The following is a 17,816-nucleotide window of genomic DNA, read 5'->3' on the forward strand; positions in this document are numbered from 1 at the left end:
CAAATTCTTAAATGTTCTCGTTTTATTTCCCACTTCTGGGCCATGACTAGTGGCCTTTATGTGTATGAAGGACCTCTAGGTTTCAGGTATCCAGATTTTTCACTATTTACTGTATTATTGCCAGATTATTGTTTACTGTGCTTGTATAATTCAATATATAACCCAATTTGTTGTGTGTTTTTCTTAGCTATCAGTGGGACTTTATGCCTTCAAGGTGACGGTTTCTGCTGAAAATGCCTTTGGTGAAGGTTTTGTAAATGTCACTGTCAAACCAGGTAAATCAGTTGGCAAAAATAATTAATATCTTCAACACAAGTAGTTGAACAAACTTGCTATCTGATAGCCTGTAAGTTACTTTATGTCAAGGTCATCTGGTAGTCCAGTCATGTGTGTTTCTTACTGTATTTCATACTTTCATAGATGTTTCATACTGTGGTTTCTGTGAGGTACTGTAAGGAAGGAGAGTTAAGAATCTTGCTCACTGTGTTTCAGTGCTGTCTGGTCTTGTATGCTCCTCAGGCAAGGCCTTAGATAGCATCGTGCCACCTTTTACAGTCCCCTTCTGTAGGACTGGGAACAGCAATTAGATGCTGAACAGCTCTAGCTGTAGGTTATAGTGCACTGGTCTGATGCAAACTACATCAGTTAGAAGCAACTGCAGCAAAAGATTCCTGCAGCAGTAGTTGCTCTTCTGTAACCTTTTCTGTCCCTTGTCCAAAAAGGACAGCAGATGCTGCAAAGCTGTCAATCCTAGATTTAGGTCACTGGGTACTATTGATCTGCAGAGTTAATATATTAGTTTTACCTGGGCTTTCACTACTATATGTTGGGGTTTTTTTCCCCTCCTTGTCTTTCTCACAGCAGTCAGAGTTAACCAGCCACCTGTTGCTGTTGCTTCACCTGAAGTACAAGAAGTTTCTTTGCCTACAACTTCTACCATCATAGATGGCAGCCGTATGTACTGGACCGTCCTGTTCTTATGTCCTCTATTTTAACATACAGTTACAACATCACTGCTTGTCAGTTACAAGTGAAATTCCTTCTGCTTACTCTACTCAGAAGTTCCCTGAATCGTGATTTATTTTAGGGATTTGAGTCCAGTTGTAAATTCTTTTAATAAATAAAAAAAGGGATAAAAGGCAGCTCTCCATCTGGGGACTGAGATGCAGTGTGGAAGGCTGCTGTGTCCAAACAGCAGCTTTTCTTACAGCTTCTTCCTGTGCTGCCCAGAAAGCTGCCATGTAGGTTATCACGAGATAACATAATTATGTGCTTAACTACTCAGAGCAGACAACTTGGAATGTACCCTCTGAGATTGATTTTTATTTGTGTGTGTGAATAATTTTTTGTTTGTTTAGATAAACCATACCAAATGTTATATGAAATCTGTGTTTTAACAGCTGTGGTACATAAACCCTGATTGAATGTGCTCTAAAAGATAATTGTAGAACACAAATTGTAGATCCATGCATGAAACACTTTAGTGTTCATACCAGCAATTGCTGCAAGAAACTGATATGTTTTTCTTTAATGACTGTAGAAAGCATAGATGATATGAAGATAGTGAGTTACCACTGGGAGGAAATTAAAGGTCCATTGCGAGAGCAGAAAGCATCTGCAGACACACCTGTCTTGCACTTGTCTAACCTTGTTCCTGGAAACTACACTTTCAGGTACCTGCGCATTTGAGATTTTAACCATTTCTCTGATGACAACTAAACATTTATTTCCCTTTGTGTATACATGTACCTCCTCAAAAAACTTCATTTTTCTTCTGCATGCAGCTACCTTCATTTTGCACCGTGGAGGGAGCCATAGAGAGCAGTGCTTGCAGCAATTTTGTGATGCTGGCGTAGTCATACTTTACAGCACAAAGTTATGCAAAACGAAGTATCTGAAATTAAACACCTCCCACTCCCTGCAAGAATAACTGTGGCAGAACTTTTTTTACCCTCAGCTTAGAAGATGGCAAGTGTCCTGAGATGAGACTCATGAGACTCTGCAGTCAGGATGTGAAAGTCATCCTCTGAATGGTGGTGGCAGACAAAACAATACTGGGAGACAGATCCTCGCAAGGCACTGTTGTATGCTGATTTCTGAGTCATTCAGTTCTCAAAAAAAACCCTTTGCCTTGCTACTGTTTTCCTCCATTTCTTCATTGCTGAAGCTGGATTTTTAACACGTATTAGCAGGGACTATGCCACTATGTCTGATGAATGAAGTCCCTGGTTTTTACTAAGTAAATTTTTAAAAGAATTTGCTGTGAAATCTGTTAGAAATTGGTGGACTTGCCATTGACTGCAGGAAAAGAATATCTGAAAAAATTTTTTTACTGTAAGGGTGACAGAGCCCTGGAACAGGCTGCCCAGGGGGGTTGTGGAGTCTCCTTCACTGGAGACATTCAAAACCCGCCTGGACACGTTCCCATGCGATGTACTCTAGGGGGCCCTGCTCTGGCAGGGGAGGTTGGACTAGATGATCTTTCGAGGTCCCTTCCAACCTCTAGGATTCTATGATTCTATGAAAAGTGTTTAATGTGGGGTAATAGTCTTCTAAATTTCTTTCCTATCTGAGTTGAAAGAAAGGAAGCCTGTTCAGAAACACAGTCTTAGCTGTGTTTCTTAAGCAGAAGTTTGTATAATCTAATCAGTGGCTCTGTTTAGGTGGTGTTTTTTCTCCCTTCAGGTACCAGAAAAAGTTAGCTTTAGAACTTAGGACTTGGCAGAAGTCCAATCTTAACATATTTCCAATATTGTTTTCCTGTTGTAGACTTACAGTGATTGATTCAGATGGAGCAGCGAACTCCACCATCGCATCTCTGACTGTCAACAAAGCAGTGGATTATCCACCTATTGCCAATGCAGGACCTAATCAGGCAGTCACCTTGCCCCAGAACTTCATCACACTAAATGGAAATCAGAGTAGTGATGACCATGAAATTATCAGCTATGAATGGTCACTCAGTCCCAAAAGCAAAGGCAAGGTTGTAGCAATGCAGGTATGTTTTTTCTCCTTGCATATAATTGGAAGAATCTTTTATCTTTGCCTCTGACGCAAACAAATGCATACCTAAGTAGCTACTCAGAAACACTGAAATATCTGGAGTGCTGTTACTATTTTTGTTATTGTTTTTGTTCATCTCTGATGTATTTCTTCTCATCTTTCTTCCTGAAAGAAGAGAATGACTTCTTGAGATATCCAATTAATTCACTTGGTATTTAATGTGGAGATGCAAGCATTTTACAATTTCTTTTCAAGTTCCTCATAAACTTTTTCATGTCCCCAAATCTGAAGATGCTTGTCTCAGGTGTGGTACATGGTATCTATGGTTGGACTGCAATGTAGCAAGTACCTCTGATAGTTAGGTAATAATTTATCGAGTACCTTAGTTCTCATAATCTTCTTTATCCAAAAAAGACAATGTAATTGCATTATGATTTGTTATACCTCGTGTCAGAGATGCCACAAGTGTTCATTTTATTAACAAAAGGAACTATAGCTGGGCCCAGAAATTTTATTAGCTGATGTAGATATATGTTAATACTTCTAGAAGTATATATTAAACATCACAACTCTGTCCTCAGTATGCTTTTTCCATAAGCCTAACTGCCTGGGATCAAGTCAAGCTTGTTTTTGTGTTTAACTGTTTTTATAAATAACATGTTAAAGAATGTCATGATGTTTCTTTTTAAATAGCTCTAAGGAAATGGAATATGCTGTAGTAATTTCCATCACTATTTAATTTCCTAATTGAAAAAGTTAATGTCCCACATGTTTCACAGTTCCTGTTGTTCAGAAATAATGCAGCCATTATACCAGCATATGAAATTCAGGTTTATGGTCTATAGATATTTCTCTGGATTGGTGGGGACAGATACAATAGTGAATACATTACATCTGTCATTGCCTCAAATCTTAAGTCTCCTCTTTGTCTACTTGAGCTGCCTGCTCAGGGTGTTTATTATGAATTAAAACTTGTTCTTTTTCTTTTTTCCACATCTGCTCTGTAAACCTCTCACAATCCACGAGCATTTCTGCTTTCTCTCACACTCTCTCTCTTTATAGGGAGTACGGACACCATACCTCCAACTCTCTGCTATGCAGGAAGGAGATTATATGTTTCAGCTGACTGTCACAGATTCTGCAAGGCAGAGGTCTACAGCTGAGGTCACACTGATTGTACAGCCTGGTAAGTCAGCTGCAGGCTGGCCCTGTATCATACACTTCTTCTTGAGCCTAGTATCCTACAAAATTTGTTTTGCAAAGGTTTCAGAGTATCTTTTCAGTGCTACCCTTGGTTTTATTGCTATTTTCTAGTTCTCCTTCAAGAATTCTTGTGTTTTGAGTTGTCACTAGAATTGCATTGCACTTTCTAAGAAAAAGTATGAAGAAAGAAATTTTCAAAAGCCACATCTTCACAAATTTGTTTAGATTTGAGAACTGAGTGATGAATGGTCCTAAATGGTCCATGTCTCATGAGATTATTTTTTTTTCCTTTTTTTTTTTTTTTTTTTGGGTAATGTGCCTGTTATGTCCAAAGTGGCCATCTTTGCCTATCTCTTATTCCACCTGTCTTTCTGTTGTTCCTTATTACACATCTTTTTGTATAGATGACCCCTTCTGGGAAAACTTTACAGTAAGAGTTTACTGCAGAAATGAATTTAGAAGTACAGCGTTTGGTGGTGCTTTTTAGACCTGTTACAGTGTGGAACTAGGAAGATGATACTGCCTAAGTGAGGCCCAAGGGGGGAAATAAATATCCAGGAAAACGGTAGCATTGCAAGTTTTACAGTGTCACAAAAGCAGAGATTGAAAACAGAAGAACAGCTTATTTTTCTGCATTAAATCTAAAGTGGCGTTAACTTAGTGGTGACGTACTGACCTTCAGCAACAGAAAACCTGAGCCAGTATCTTCTTTGAGGGCAAAGAACAATATTCATCTGTGTGGTTTTGAAAGGGATGCAGTGGTGGAACAGTATCCCACCACTCCTGCTATAAAACTTCTCATACAATGCATTGAGCATGCTGTAAAATTCCTGGGGGTTTGTGCCTTCAGATATAACTATGGAAAAGGGAAGTACTTGATTTGGGATTTGCCTTCTTGCAGAGCTGGTCTCTCCCATCTAGTATTTTTTTTTTGTTGCATTGTGTACGCATTTGTCACACTTGTACTTGGTACTTTTAAGCCAATATGTCAAATTTGTAATACAATATTCTGTGTAAAGTCTTCTCTCGGACAGTCTTTGCCAGTGACTGCCTAGTGAATGTTGTACACTAAATATAATTTGTACAGAAAATAACAGTCCTCCAGTAGCAGTGGCTGGTCCTGACAAGGAATTGACCTTCCCAGTAGAAAGTACTACACTGGATGGAAGCAAAAGCCAAGATGACCAAGGCATTGTCTTCTATCATTGGGAAAATATCAGGTATCTAAAGAACTTACTAATCTTCAGTAAAATAGAGAAAAAAAGTGCAAGCGTTTTGGTGCCAAAGCCTCTTACAGAGTTGTGTTGGGTGATTCACTGTTTCAGAACTGCTTTGAGGCTCTTCTGGCTTAGGTGGAAATAGGGTCAGACACAGGAATTCTAAGTTCAATTTGAAAAGCTCATGCAATCTCTACTTATGTTTTGCAATATGTCATTTTGATGCCAACTGCTAAAGAAAGTTTCATGTCTTCTGTAAAAAAAAGGGAGTAACAGGCTTGGGTACTGTCCAGTAATATACAAGGTTTTCCTATTTCTGCTTAAAACTAGAGTTTCTCAGGGGTTTTTTGTTGAATAATAAAGTAAACTGACAATCTGTTTATCCTGAGCTTTCAATAGGAGACTAAAACACTCTTGGATGATTACTGAAAATGTTTTACAAGAGTTTGTAATTGTATGTTTATGTGCAAAACTAATTGATGCTTAATAAAAGGACAAGGTGCATGGTACAAGAGCTTTGCTTGCACCCATTATGTGTTGTGAGTGGCTCTTAGAGGAACAGCATTTGCATGCTCCCATGAAATAGTGCATCAAGGAAATAGAACTTCTGGATTACATTGTTTATTCTTTTAGTAAATGGGTATGTGAGGCTTGGTTTGCTCTAAAGGTCTTGGGAAAAAAAAGGATTTATGAATTTTCTGAATTAAACTCATGTCTCATATAGTTCTTCAATCATCAGTCTTTGTAGCAGTGTTAGAACTGCGATAGACATAAAAGCAAATGGCATGAGCAATGCTGCTGAACAAAAATTTAGCTGGCTGTGCAGAATTATTTTTCTGAAATGTTTTATTTCAGTGGACCAAGCTCTGTACAGATGGAAAATAGCAACAAAGCAATAGCAACTGTGACTGGTCTTCAGGTTGGTACCTATCGCTTCAGGCTAACTGTGAAAGACCAACAGGGCTTAAGCAGTGCATCTGTGCTATCTGTTACTGTGAAGGAAGGTAAGCCTAGTTCCTGCTTCTTAGGATCTGGTAGACAACTTGCCTGTTAATTCACTTACTGACAGAATATAAAGGAAATTGGAATAGAAAGGGATAATGGTTTTTTTGTCATATTTCAAGGATATTAAAGAAGAATTACTGCTTTCTTGATTTAAAGTAGTAATGGGAGTGACTTGTAGCCACTGGGAGTGTACTTGTACTACAAGCCTTTTTGAAGTTTTTAAAGCTTTTTTAATACATGCAGAATTGGTTGTAATAAACATGCTCCAAAATACTATTTTTAACCATAGTATGTCTACTTCATTAAGAGGACATGTTTTTATTTTATTCTCAAAATTAAGCTTTGATTGGAAAAGCAGTTTTACTGTGGGTTTTAAATAACATCCAAGAAATGAGGTCTCAGAGTACACCAATTTCCACTTAAAAACTTAATCTTAAAAGACCTGTATTTATTTTGAGGTTTTTTTTGACACAGAAAGTTACTGTGGTGTTCTGGAGGCTTGCTGGTAGTGGTAATTCAGCCATCTTTTTCTTCATTTTGCTCCTTAGGCAGTGATTTTAGCAAGCTCCATGGGCTTATGCCTCCTCCTGAAGATGGTGTAAAACATTTCAAATATTGTTTGGGCCAGAGTTTGGTTTTCCTTTGTATACCTTGCTTTTTGAAGGGAGAGGTACATTTGGGCTCTGCAAATACGGTACCTGCACTATTTCTGAAATGCTAGTAGAGTAGCATCAGAATCATAGGTGCTGACTTTGAAAGCAATGCAGCCTGGTTTATTTTTCACTCGGATGCAGAATAAATGCACTGTGCAAAAGGAGCTGGACTCTGGTTTACCCGTGTGCATCACTGGTTGAACTGTTCAAGAGCTCTTTAGGTGATTATATGTGTTTCTCTTTAGAGACATATAGCAGTACCTCTGCCCATATGGGTCTCATTCTTGCTGTGAAGTACAGTCACAGTATGTAATAATTACAGTCACGGGTTCAGTATTAAAAATATTCAGTGCTCCCATAGCCAAGTTTGATCGACTGGTTTATTTGGAAAAGACAAGAAGATCACTTGTATCACAGAGGGCTCTAGGTTGTTCTAAAGAATAGTTACAGATTTGCCCAGAAATGAATTATTAATGACCAACCTATTATTTGGGCCAGTGAAGTCAGCCTCACAGCTTCCTGGAGCTTTGTCTTGTGAATTGTATTCTTAAAAAAAAAAAAGTTGGTTTTCTGGAAAAAGAATGTTTGTGTTTCTTTGGTATTTTTTGTCCATGCTTCTAATGTGTGCCTGTGCATACTGCTAGCAGTGAAATTGAAAGCTTTTGGGAGCTGGGGTTTCTCTAAGCTTCCTGAATACGCTTTGTCTAAGTACTGGTATTCTGAGGTCATAAGACATTACAAAATCTTCTGTTAGATAGTAGAAGGAAATCTCAAGATGAGTAGTTTCTAAGTAGTTAGAAAATCCTTTTGCTTGACAGAGATCTGACACATAATTAATTGTGAGATACTAAACAGAGTACCCTATAATGCCTACAATGCTTGATGAAAAGGATGTTTTTGGATGGTACCTTTTATTGGCATTCTTCTCAGGGTGCACTTCTGCTATTGTCAGTTTATAGCAATCTGAGAGCCAAATTCTGTTTACTCACTCATCCTTTCCATGTATCTTTGACAAGAGATTTTATTATTACTGTCTGTAATCATCAAGTAAAGAATTGCAGCGTTGGGGTTTTTTTCAATGTCATGTCACATTTTGCATGTCTTGAGCACAAATCCTTCTCCTCTATTTTTATGACTAGAAAACAACAGTCCACCCCAGGCACGTGCTGGTGGGAAGCATGTTCTAGTGCTTCCAAATAACTCTGTTACCTTGGATGGCTCGAAGTCTGCTGATGACCAGGGGATTGTGTCGTATCTGTGGATTCGGGATGGTCAAAGCCCAGCAGCTGGGGTAAGTTTCTGGAAGGTTGCAAATGGAGTATATTTCATCTCTTTTTATGCATGTGGCATCACTGTAGCAGGGCAAGCAGGTATCATCATAGAAAAGTTTGGATTGGAAGGGATCTTAAAGATCATCTAGTTCCAAAGCCCCATCCAACATGGCCCTGAACACCTTCAGGGAGGGGAAGGACATGGAAAACATGTGACTCAACATGCTGTGAGGCATGGTGTCTGTTCCTTGTTTGTTTCCCCTGCTTTCTCTAATGCTTTGTTTCAAGGGGCTTGTGATCTTTTCAGTTCAGAAAGAATTGAAGAGGTTCAGCTAAAATACAGCTGGCAGAGATGATAGCTAGAAATAAATAAACTTCCAGAAAAGGAAATAATTTGGAATGTAAGGAAGCAGAACTAAGGATAGTGGAGTAAAATTGAGTAAGAATGATGTAAGCATCTCAGATTTTCAAGCAGATGAATAGTTGGGAATGTTAGCTGTCCTGTCTGTTTTTTGTTTCTTTAATGAAAATATCCATGCTGTGCAGTCATCCTCATAAGGTCCCACTTCCAAATTTGCATCATTCAGCTATAAACTGCAGAATGTCACGTTTGTCCCAAAAGCCAGTGCAAGACACTCCCACTGTCATATCAAATACCTGATTTGATATTTATACCTGCATCTTTCTCTGAAGGTTTAACCATCCAGATACCTCTTTTTGCAGGATGTGATCCATGGCTCAGACCATGAGGCAGTACTGCAGCTAACTAATCTGGTGGAAGGAACATATACTTTTCACTTGAAAGTGACAGATGCCAATGGAGACTCAGATACTGATTCAGCAACTGTTGAAGTGTGGCCTGGTATGACAATTAAAAGGTCATCGATATATTGTGAATACCTCACCTTTGTCCTCCTTTTCACTTATATATGTCAATGTTGACAAGATACTATCAAGTTAGAGCACAAAGAAAATAAGGCCTCTTGCTTCATACTTCGTTGTTTTCTCAGTAGGCCTCAGTGTATTTAGAGGACATGCAAAGTTTCTTTACAAGTTACACCATCGCCTTACTGGAAGCATAAATAAATGTAAAAATCATACTTCCTAGTTAATACTTTCATTAGTTTTTTCTTGCTTTTCATTCATTTTGGGTTTTTGCTTCTTTTTTTCTGGTTAATTAGTTTGGCCAATGGAAAGAGATGAAAGCTGAGCACGAAGTTTACAAGTGCTGCACTCGTGTTTGGTGGCTGAAAGCGTGGTTTCATGCGTGCTTTCCTTCTTTCATCCTGAAGGACAAAAAAAACAAACCTCAAAGAATTTCAGGGGTTTTAATATTGTCTTGTCATGGTTTGATATTGCTCATAAATAGACTTGTTTCCAAATGCAGGATAAATGGCTGTGTGATGGAAGCATAAGTTGAGGTTTCAGGAAATGAGTCTGAAGTCATGAGCCTGTCCGAGATTTCTTTTTATCTTGTTCCTGGGCAATGATTTATTTTAGTTTCTCACTTTATTGTTGAATATAGTCACAATAATTAGCTCAGGATTCTCATTGAATATCTGTGAAGTTTTTTTTTGTTTGCAAGTCATCGTAGAATTTCAACTATTATTTAGCTTAGTCCTCAGTTTGTGAAGATAAGCACAATATTTCTCAAATTGCCCATCCTCATTTAGACTTGCTCAGACAGTCTTGCATGCTACCATGTGAACCTGGTTTTTGCCTCCCTTTTCCTGGGTGGCAGCCAGTAGTAGATAACTATCAGAGAAGTTAGGAATTAGACTTACCTATTGTTTACCTCTGACCTAAAGATGCCTGCATTTAAGGGAACAGAAGTTTCTGTTTTGCACAGAAATGTGTTAAGGGTGAACTGAAGGACACACTGAAGCTCTTTCTTTCAACTGATGAATTGGGTTGCTATCTTAGAACCCACCAAGTTCGTTTCAGAATGAATGTGAAAATGTAGGCAAAGAACATAAAAGCGTACAGTTTTAAACTATATGGGTCTTTTGCAGGAAAAAACAGTCTTAATAAACATTTTTGAGTACTGCATGTTGCCTCCGGTGGGTACTGAATTATTTGCCAGGCTCTGAAAGAACATGATGTTCTTCTTCTGTCAGATCCCAAAAGGAGTGGTCTGGTAGAGCTTATTCTGCAAGTTGGAGTGGGACAGCTGAGTGAACAGCAGAAAGACACCCTGGTGAGACGTCTGGCTGTACTGCTCAATGTTTTGGATTCAGATATCAAAGTTCAGAAGATACAAGCCTACTCGGATATCAGGTACAAAGATAATTCTGCTGTGCCAGGAAGACTTAGGGTTGTCATTGACTCTTGCAAAAGAATAATTTCTAAGGCAACAAAACAATGCCGTAGCTCTCAAAGATACACTGTAAGAAGTTCATTTCTTCTGCTGGGGAAGAAGATTGGGGAAGTAAACTCTATGGAAGCTCAGAAAGAAACTGTCTTTATTTTCTTTTTTTTTAAAAAAAAAAAGACCCAATGTTTTTTTACATTTATTTTCTTCCTTTGTAGAAAGCATGTGCATCAACTTCAGGTTTTGTTTTGTTTTTCTATAAAGTGCTATTCTTTTTCTCAAATGCTGGCTGGAGTGAAACAGATTTTCTAAGAGCGAAGCAAGTATTGTATTTCAAAATAAGGTTCCAGCTCAATCTGGCCAAACCTGGTTTATTCCTCTTTTCTCCTGCTTCCTTGCTAAGGTTTTGATATTTGAAGTATTTTATGAAGAATTTCACAGAGATGGCTATGTGTATCCAGAGAGAACTAACTGCTTAGCATATTTGGTAGAACATAATGACATAAGTTATCTTTAAGTTACTTCTTGTTAACTGCTTGGTAATTTCAAACCCATTTTTGTGTCTATTTAGCTCTCTGGGAATCTCTTAAAATTAAAAAAAAAAATACCCAAAAAACAGTTTGGAAAATCTAGAATTTTTAGCTATGATTTTTTTCAATCACAGTTACCAATTGCTGCTTTTCAGATAAGGATATTTCCTGAGGTGGAGTGGGATGAGGTTAACACAACCCAACTTAAAAAACAAGGGGCAAGTAGGGAAAGAAGGGCTCCCACATGAATTTACCTGGTTCCTTTACTTCTGAACTTTTCTTGCTCTTAAATTAAGTTTCTGAAAGCAACTCAAACTGCTTCAGAGTGCTCTGTGACAAGTTCTAGATGAGAGTGGGTAAAGCAAAGGCTTACATTAATTCTCTTAAAGCAAGAGGTAGTTACTTTTCCTGTTGTCCTCACCTTACTTCTACAAGACTGAGAAGCCAGAGAACTGCTACTGCTCCCAGCTGATAATTAAGTCCATGGCATTTGCATGGAGTTGACTGATGCATGGTCAGAGTTCCCTTATCTTTATCAGTTGTGATTTTTGCCAAAAGCTGTAAGCTGAGTGCCTGACAAAAGTGAGCTTTGACAGCAGTCCTGACCTTAGCTGTTCTTTATGCAGCACTGCGGTTGTGTTCTACGTGCAGAATGGGCATCCTTCCAAGGTGATCAAGGCATCTGAAGTCTCAAGAACTCTGAACATGCAGCTTTTGAAAGAGAAGGCTGACTTCCTACTCTTTAAAGTCTTGCGGGTTGACACTGCTGGTATGTTTTGGGTCCTGCTTGCTTGTGTTGGAACTTTGCAGGCATTTGGCTAACACAGCAACCTGGAACAGTGCATGAAGGCTTTCTGTCTGCCATCTGGTGTCTGGCCTTTGATGTAGCTTTCAAAAAGATAACATTGAAGACACTACTTTAAAAGCTTGTTCTTTTGAAGTAGACTGATGCCAGTTACTTATGTTCTTTTAAAAGGCATCATCTGTAATAGCAGGCAAAAGCACATCTTAATCTGGTCTGCATCAGGAAGGCCTGAGTAATGGGTGTAAAGCTACCCCACTCATACCATCTTCTGTTGGAAGATGGGCAAAACTTAATACAGCCATAATATAATGTTTTATGTCCTTGATTTCTTCAAGGCTTTTAGTGTTCAATAACAGCCTGTAATATAATTTGGTTTTATCTGGCTGTATCAGGCAAAATGCTCGGATGATAACTGTGTTATAACCTTGTCTTGTGATATTTGTAATGTAAACAGGCCACTGGCATTATTTGTAATGACCTTTTCCCTAAAGAAATGCTTGAACTTCTAAGCCTTTTTTAACTTTCACTAGTAATGTTAACCCTTTTTGATACTCTGATAATAGAGATATGACTTCATCATTTAAACTCAGAACATAGTGATCCAAATGCAAATAAAGTGAATGAGATGTGCAATAAAATAGTCTTAGGTTCTGTAGGAAATTTTGTCTTTATAAAGAAAAGGAAGAACTTTTACTCAGTTGTAAATGTACTTGGATTACTGAAATGTGTAGTTGTCACTAGAATATACACATTAACATTTTTCATGATGTAGCAAATCTCCTAGTCTGACTTCTAAGGAGAATGGACTTTTATCTTAGTCTGATATGATGCATTAATCTCACAATAGCTATTACTGTAAGTGTATGAAGTATGTAAATGTTCTGGCCTCAGATGCTATTAATTCAGTTTCAAAATACTGAAATACACTTCCATTTATTTGGTGTGATGCTTGCCTTCTGGTACCTGAGAATACTGATATTCTTCAGTTCTCAGGAAGTTCTTACAAGAAGGTCACAAAAAAAGGAGCAGGTCTGAATTTCATAACTTCAACTTGTCTTAATATCTGGTTAGAATAAACTATTCTTGATTTGCGTAAGACACATTTTTATCTTTCTTTTCACAGCCAGCAGTCTGCTGAACTGTAAATCTGTTTAATGTGTAGCACCAAAAGAAAAGGAGATTTTAAAAATATCAGAAAGTTAGGAACTGGATGCTTTATCACCTATCTTGTCTCCCAGTAAGAGGATTTGTGGACAAGTTATCCATTTACTCAACTGACCCCATGTTTGCTTTTGTTCTTAGCCTGTTTTTTAAAATGCTCTGGACATGGACACTGTGACCCCATAACAAAACGCTGCATTTGCTACCAGTTGTGGATGGAAAACTTGATTCATCGTTACCTAAATGGTGGAGAGAGTAACTGTGGTGAGATTTGGTGGTGGGGGATGTATTTCAAGAATAATGTGATGTCTTGTGAGACTGTGAATTATTTGCTGTCAAAATGTGGAGTACTTAGGAGGTAGATGCTGAGGGAAGACTAAAACAGTTTCCATTTTTCATCTGAGGAATATATTTCAATAGAGAGATACTTGAATAATGTCTGGAAATTATGGGAATTAAAAGTAGTAGCCTATATTTAAAATACTTTAAAATTTTGTAAAGAATCACTATTTGAGGAAAAAAGCATGAAAACTTTGTCATGGCAGAGAAATCTTGCAACATTTTGGAGACAGATGAAAGGGTTGTTTAATAATCGTGGCATTGCAAAGCTTTTGAGTAGTTTTCATCTGATTGTTTCAAAGCTGAAAAAGGAGCAAAACCTTAGATAGTCTGAGTAAGCCACTGATGCTTCTGTGCCTGAAGTATGATCTGACCTTTAGGAAAGAAAACACCAGTGTTCCTGCCTAAGCAATACGGTAACTTTGGAAACCTCAGCTTTTTAGTGTGATTAAATTCACTGTTTCTTTCAGTTTGTCTGTTTTACCTGGGAAATGCAATTTAGTTTTACCACTGTAATCATGCCTGTATTCTGTGGCACACCTAACATATCAGCAAAACCTCTCTTTTTCAGCTATTGAATACTTTAAGTTAACTTAGTTGACCTTCTTCTTAGTTGAAATAAAGCTCAATCCTTAGTGCTGTGCACACTTGGAGACTTTGCTGAGCAATGCACTAGTCTTCAAGTAAATCTGTAGAAATGTATAAGGAGCTTGCTACAGGCCACATAGGTAACCATGGGCCATGTGTCTGTCTGTAAGTGAGTGAAGACTAATTAGCCAACCAAAATGGGACAGTAAGTTTTAAGATGGGACCTCCTGCAGCCCTGCCTTAATGCTCTGTTTTTCATAATGTAATAGTAACAATGAAATAATGATCATGCATATGTTTGAGTTAACATTATTGTACATCTCTCTGTGTCCTTTTCATGTTTTCCTGGATTTACAAATGTAGCCATGCAGGTAGAGGATCTATCTCCAATCAGCTGTTCTTCTAAAGCACTACTAAAATACCATACACAGAGCACAACTATGTTTATTTCAGTTAGAGGGTAATGACTGTTATCTGGTAATCATGCCCTCTTGATTTTCAGTTCACACAGACTTCAGGTACCTTGGGATGGTAAAAGGTATTGGAGTGGAAGAAAATTTTCAAATGTGCACTTTCAATCTGGAAGCTTAAGAAATTTTTAGGGATTCTTTTGAGGATATGAAAGTGCCAAGTTTTCCTAAGCTCCTGTTGCCAGAATCCCCGTTCCTCAGGACTGGTTATTTTAATAGAGAGATATTAGAAATTATCCTACTCAAACCACTGTTGTGTTTCTTTTTTTCAGAGTGGAGTATACTCTATGTGACTGTATCTATTTTTATTTTGATTGTGGTCGTGGTAGGGTTTGCCTGGTTCTGCATCTGCTGCTGCAAAAGGTACACAATTTATGTTTCTTTTTGATATGGGGTATATAGAAAAACTGCACACTACTGTCACATTTTAGTCCAGTCCTTAGCACTAAAGCACTCTTTTCAGACATGTGAGAAGCTTGCTGTAGCTGTTTCTGTATTTTCAACATTGGTTGAGAAAAGGAGTATCCATTTGAGGCTCTGTGCTCTTCTGCATTTTGAAAAACAAAATCCTAATATGGGAGTATCCTTCATATTAAGAGATAATTTATATTAAAGTGCTGAGTGTATTGTTCATGGTCTCCCACTGAGTTTTCCAGGTACTCCACGCTAATTAAAAAAAAAAGAGGGTACCATAGAATTACAGAATTATTGAGGCTGGATAAGACCTCTGAGATAATCAAGTTCAGCCTGTGACCTAACACTGCTACATCAGCAACCATGGCACTAAGTGCCACATCCAGCCTTTCCTTAAATACATCCAGTGATGATGTCTCCACCACTTCCCTGGGCAGTCCATTCCAATGCCTGATCACCCTCTCCATGAGGAAGTGCTTCCTGATATCCAACCTAAGCCTCCCCTGGTGCAGCATCAGGCCATGCCCTCTCCTCCTGTCTCTCGCTGCCTGGGAGAAGAGCCTGACCCCCCCCCCTGACTGCAGCCTCCCTTCAGGCAGCTGTGGGCAGTGATAAGGTCCCCCCTGAGTCTCTTCCAGGCCAAACAACCCCAGCTCCCTCAGCCTCTCCTCATAAGACTTTCCCCCTTTCCTTAAAAGACTTTATAAGACTTTCCCCTCTGTCCCCTCACAGCCTCCTTGCTCTCCTCTGGACCCTCTCCAGCACCTCAAGGTCCTTCTTGAAGTGAGGGGCCCAGAACTGTTCCCAGTACTCAAGGTGAGGCCTCACCAGTGCTGAGTACAAGGGGAGAATTACATCCCAAGTCCTGCTGGCCACACTATTCCTGGTACAAGCCAGGATTCCATAGGCCTTCCAAGCCACACTGCTGGCTTATGTTCAGCTGGCTGTCAACCAGTACTCCAAGATACCTCTTTGCTGGGCTTCTTTCCAGCCACTCTTCCCCCAATCTGTAGTGCTGCATGGGGTTATTGTGGCTGAAGCATAGGACTCTGCACTTGGTCTTGCTGAACTTAATTAACCCTGAAGGTCACTGACATACAAGTGTTCTAGGCCATAGGAAGGGAGCTGCTCCCAACCTGGTCTCTCCCTTGGACAGAAAGGGTGGACATGTGGGCTGCATCTGGTTGGCAGGCAAGTACTCCTCCAATGATCTCAGCCACACAAACTTCTTACTTCCTCTTTCCTTGAATGGTTTTGCCTACTCCTGTTTGTTGTTTTCCTCTCTTCCCTCCCCCCTTCCTAGTCTTTCCTTGCTGATCAGAGATTCTCTTTCAAGTGACAAATCCCTGCAAGTTCTGTCACCAGAACAAGTGTTTTTGCTGCTGCTCAAAAAGCCTGGCAATTAGATAGCTTGTTCAGGTGTATGCAGAAATTAAGTGAAAACAAAGTATTTCTGGATTTTCAACTTTTTCTAGGGTGACTTTGCAGTATGTAAAAGATGCTGTTTGAAGTGTGCAAAAGTTGGTAGTGTTTTCCTTTTTACGGTTTAAGTAGAAGTTTGTCTCACACCACCCTGTGGGGGTGGAGTTTCAGAGACTTGTGTGGACTGGATGATAAAGGGGGTTCTTATGGAGTTCAGGTACTTCCATTCCTTGTCCCCATATGGCTCATGTCTGAAAGTGAGAGCTGATTGGTAACAGTCGCGTGTAAAATAGAGGAGGGACACGCTGCACAGGACTGAATGGCAAGAGCTGCCTTTTGCCTTATGAAAACTACAGGAAAAAGATACACCAGAATCCCAGATTGGGCAGGAATTTTGGAAGTTTTGAAGGCTTTGTTGAGCTGCCAAATAAACTCCATTTTTTAAAGGACTGTAGGGGTGGAGAGAAGTGGATGGCTGCTGTCATGTAGGCTGAGCAGTAGGTGGTTTCTCCACTCTGAACTGTGCAATCTACCTAGGAGTGTTTCTCCAGACGTTGCCAGAGTCCATCCTTGCCTTGAAAAAGAGCAAGTCCCACCCACCTACCCTCCCTCCTAAATTGTGAGAAAGAGGGCAAGAGAAATGCCTGAGATATGAGAGAGTCTTCTAGGAGGTTCACCCTTGGTTTCGTGCTTGAATGCCCTTATTTCTACCCTGAAATCCCTTGCTCATTCTCTCTTGATCCAGTACAACAAACAGTTCTGTGTCTATTCCTCTGTCTCCAGGACTTTCTTTTCTGTATTAATTAGCAGTCAGTTAAAAACAATAATTTAGGACAAACCAATACTTACAGAAATTTTATTTGGAAATGAGTAAGTGTACTTTGTGTCTAGTTACTATGTTGAAATTGAACAAACTGAACCCCTGTGTGCTAGGAAAGCAAGTCAATCCTTCTTGTTCTCCCTATCTTTGTGTATCAGAGAGAGAGAATTAACTATACCCTTGGGTGCAGCATGTACAATAATATTGTATACAAGCTGCTGTCTACAGTTATAAACTGGAACAAATCTTTTTAAGTGGAAATGAGAAAAGTACAATGAGGTTCTGTATATTGGAGTATGTAGCTACATGTATAAAAAAAAATAGAGGGAGTGGCTTTAAGTGACTACCTAAGAACTAAATATCTTTGTGGTAACTTTCCTTTTAGCAGAAAGAGGACGAAGATAAGAAAGAAAACAAAATATACCATCCTAGATAACATAGATGAGCAGGAAAGAATGGAGCTACGACCCAAATATGGTAAGCACTATCTGTTTCAAATGGAAACTTGTCCACCAGCTTACAGTCAAATGTATTTGAATTGACCCATGCAGTCAGGAGGAGCCCAGGGAATGACAGAGGCAAGCACAGACAGTGCAGTGTTTGG

The 17,816-nt window shown here is 39.1% G+C and overlaps 1 protein-coding gene across 3 annotated transcripts in view; it reads left to right on the plus strand.

Annotated features, from left to right (window-relative positions):
- The window catches only part of KIAA0319 (KIAA0319 ortholog), a 56,166-nt gene that overhangs the window by 32,934 nt on the left and 5,416 nt on the right, over positions 1-17,816 (plus strand). For 2 of the 3 annotated variants that reach the window (XM_071736300.1, XM_071736302.1), the window contains 14 exons: positions 188-275; positions 862-954; positions 1,541-1,673; positions 2,770-2,998; positions 4,066-4,189; positions 5,294-5,426; positions 6,279-6,427; positions 8,221-8,372; positions 9,076-9,214; positions 10,470-10,629; positions 11,820-11,962; positions 13,301-13,423; positions 14,829-14,919; positions 17,598-17,689. In XM_071736300.1, coding sequence (XP_071592401.1) covers positions 188-275; positions 862-954; positions 1,541-1,673; positions 2,770-2,998; positions 4,066-4,189; positions 5,294-5,426; positions 6,279-6,427; positions 8,221-8,372; positions 9,076-9,214; positions 10,470-10,629; positions 11,820-11,962; positions 13,301-13,423; positions 14,829-14,919; positions 17,598-17,689 — 1,849 coding nt within the window. The remainder of the gene's footprint in view (positions 1-187; positions 276-861; positions 955-1,540; positions 1,674-2,769; positions 2,999-4,065; positions 4,190-5,293; positions 5,427-6,278; positions 6,428-8,220; positions 8,373-9,075; positions 9,215-10,469; positions 10,630-11,819; positions 11,963-13,300; positions 13,424-14,828; positions 14,920-17,597; positions 17,690-17,816) is intronic. The other variant, XM_071736301.1, reaches the window with a different exon arrangement.

Source organism: Heliangelus exortis, chromosome 2, assembly GCF_036169615.1.
Source record: "Heliangelus exortis chromosome 2, bHelExo1.hap1, whole genome shotgun sequence".
Classification (NCBI taxonomy): Eukaryota; Metazoa; Chordata; class Aves; order Apodiformes; family Trochilidae; genus Heliangelus; species Heliangelus exortis.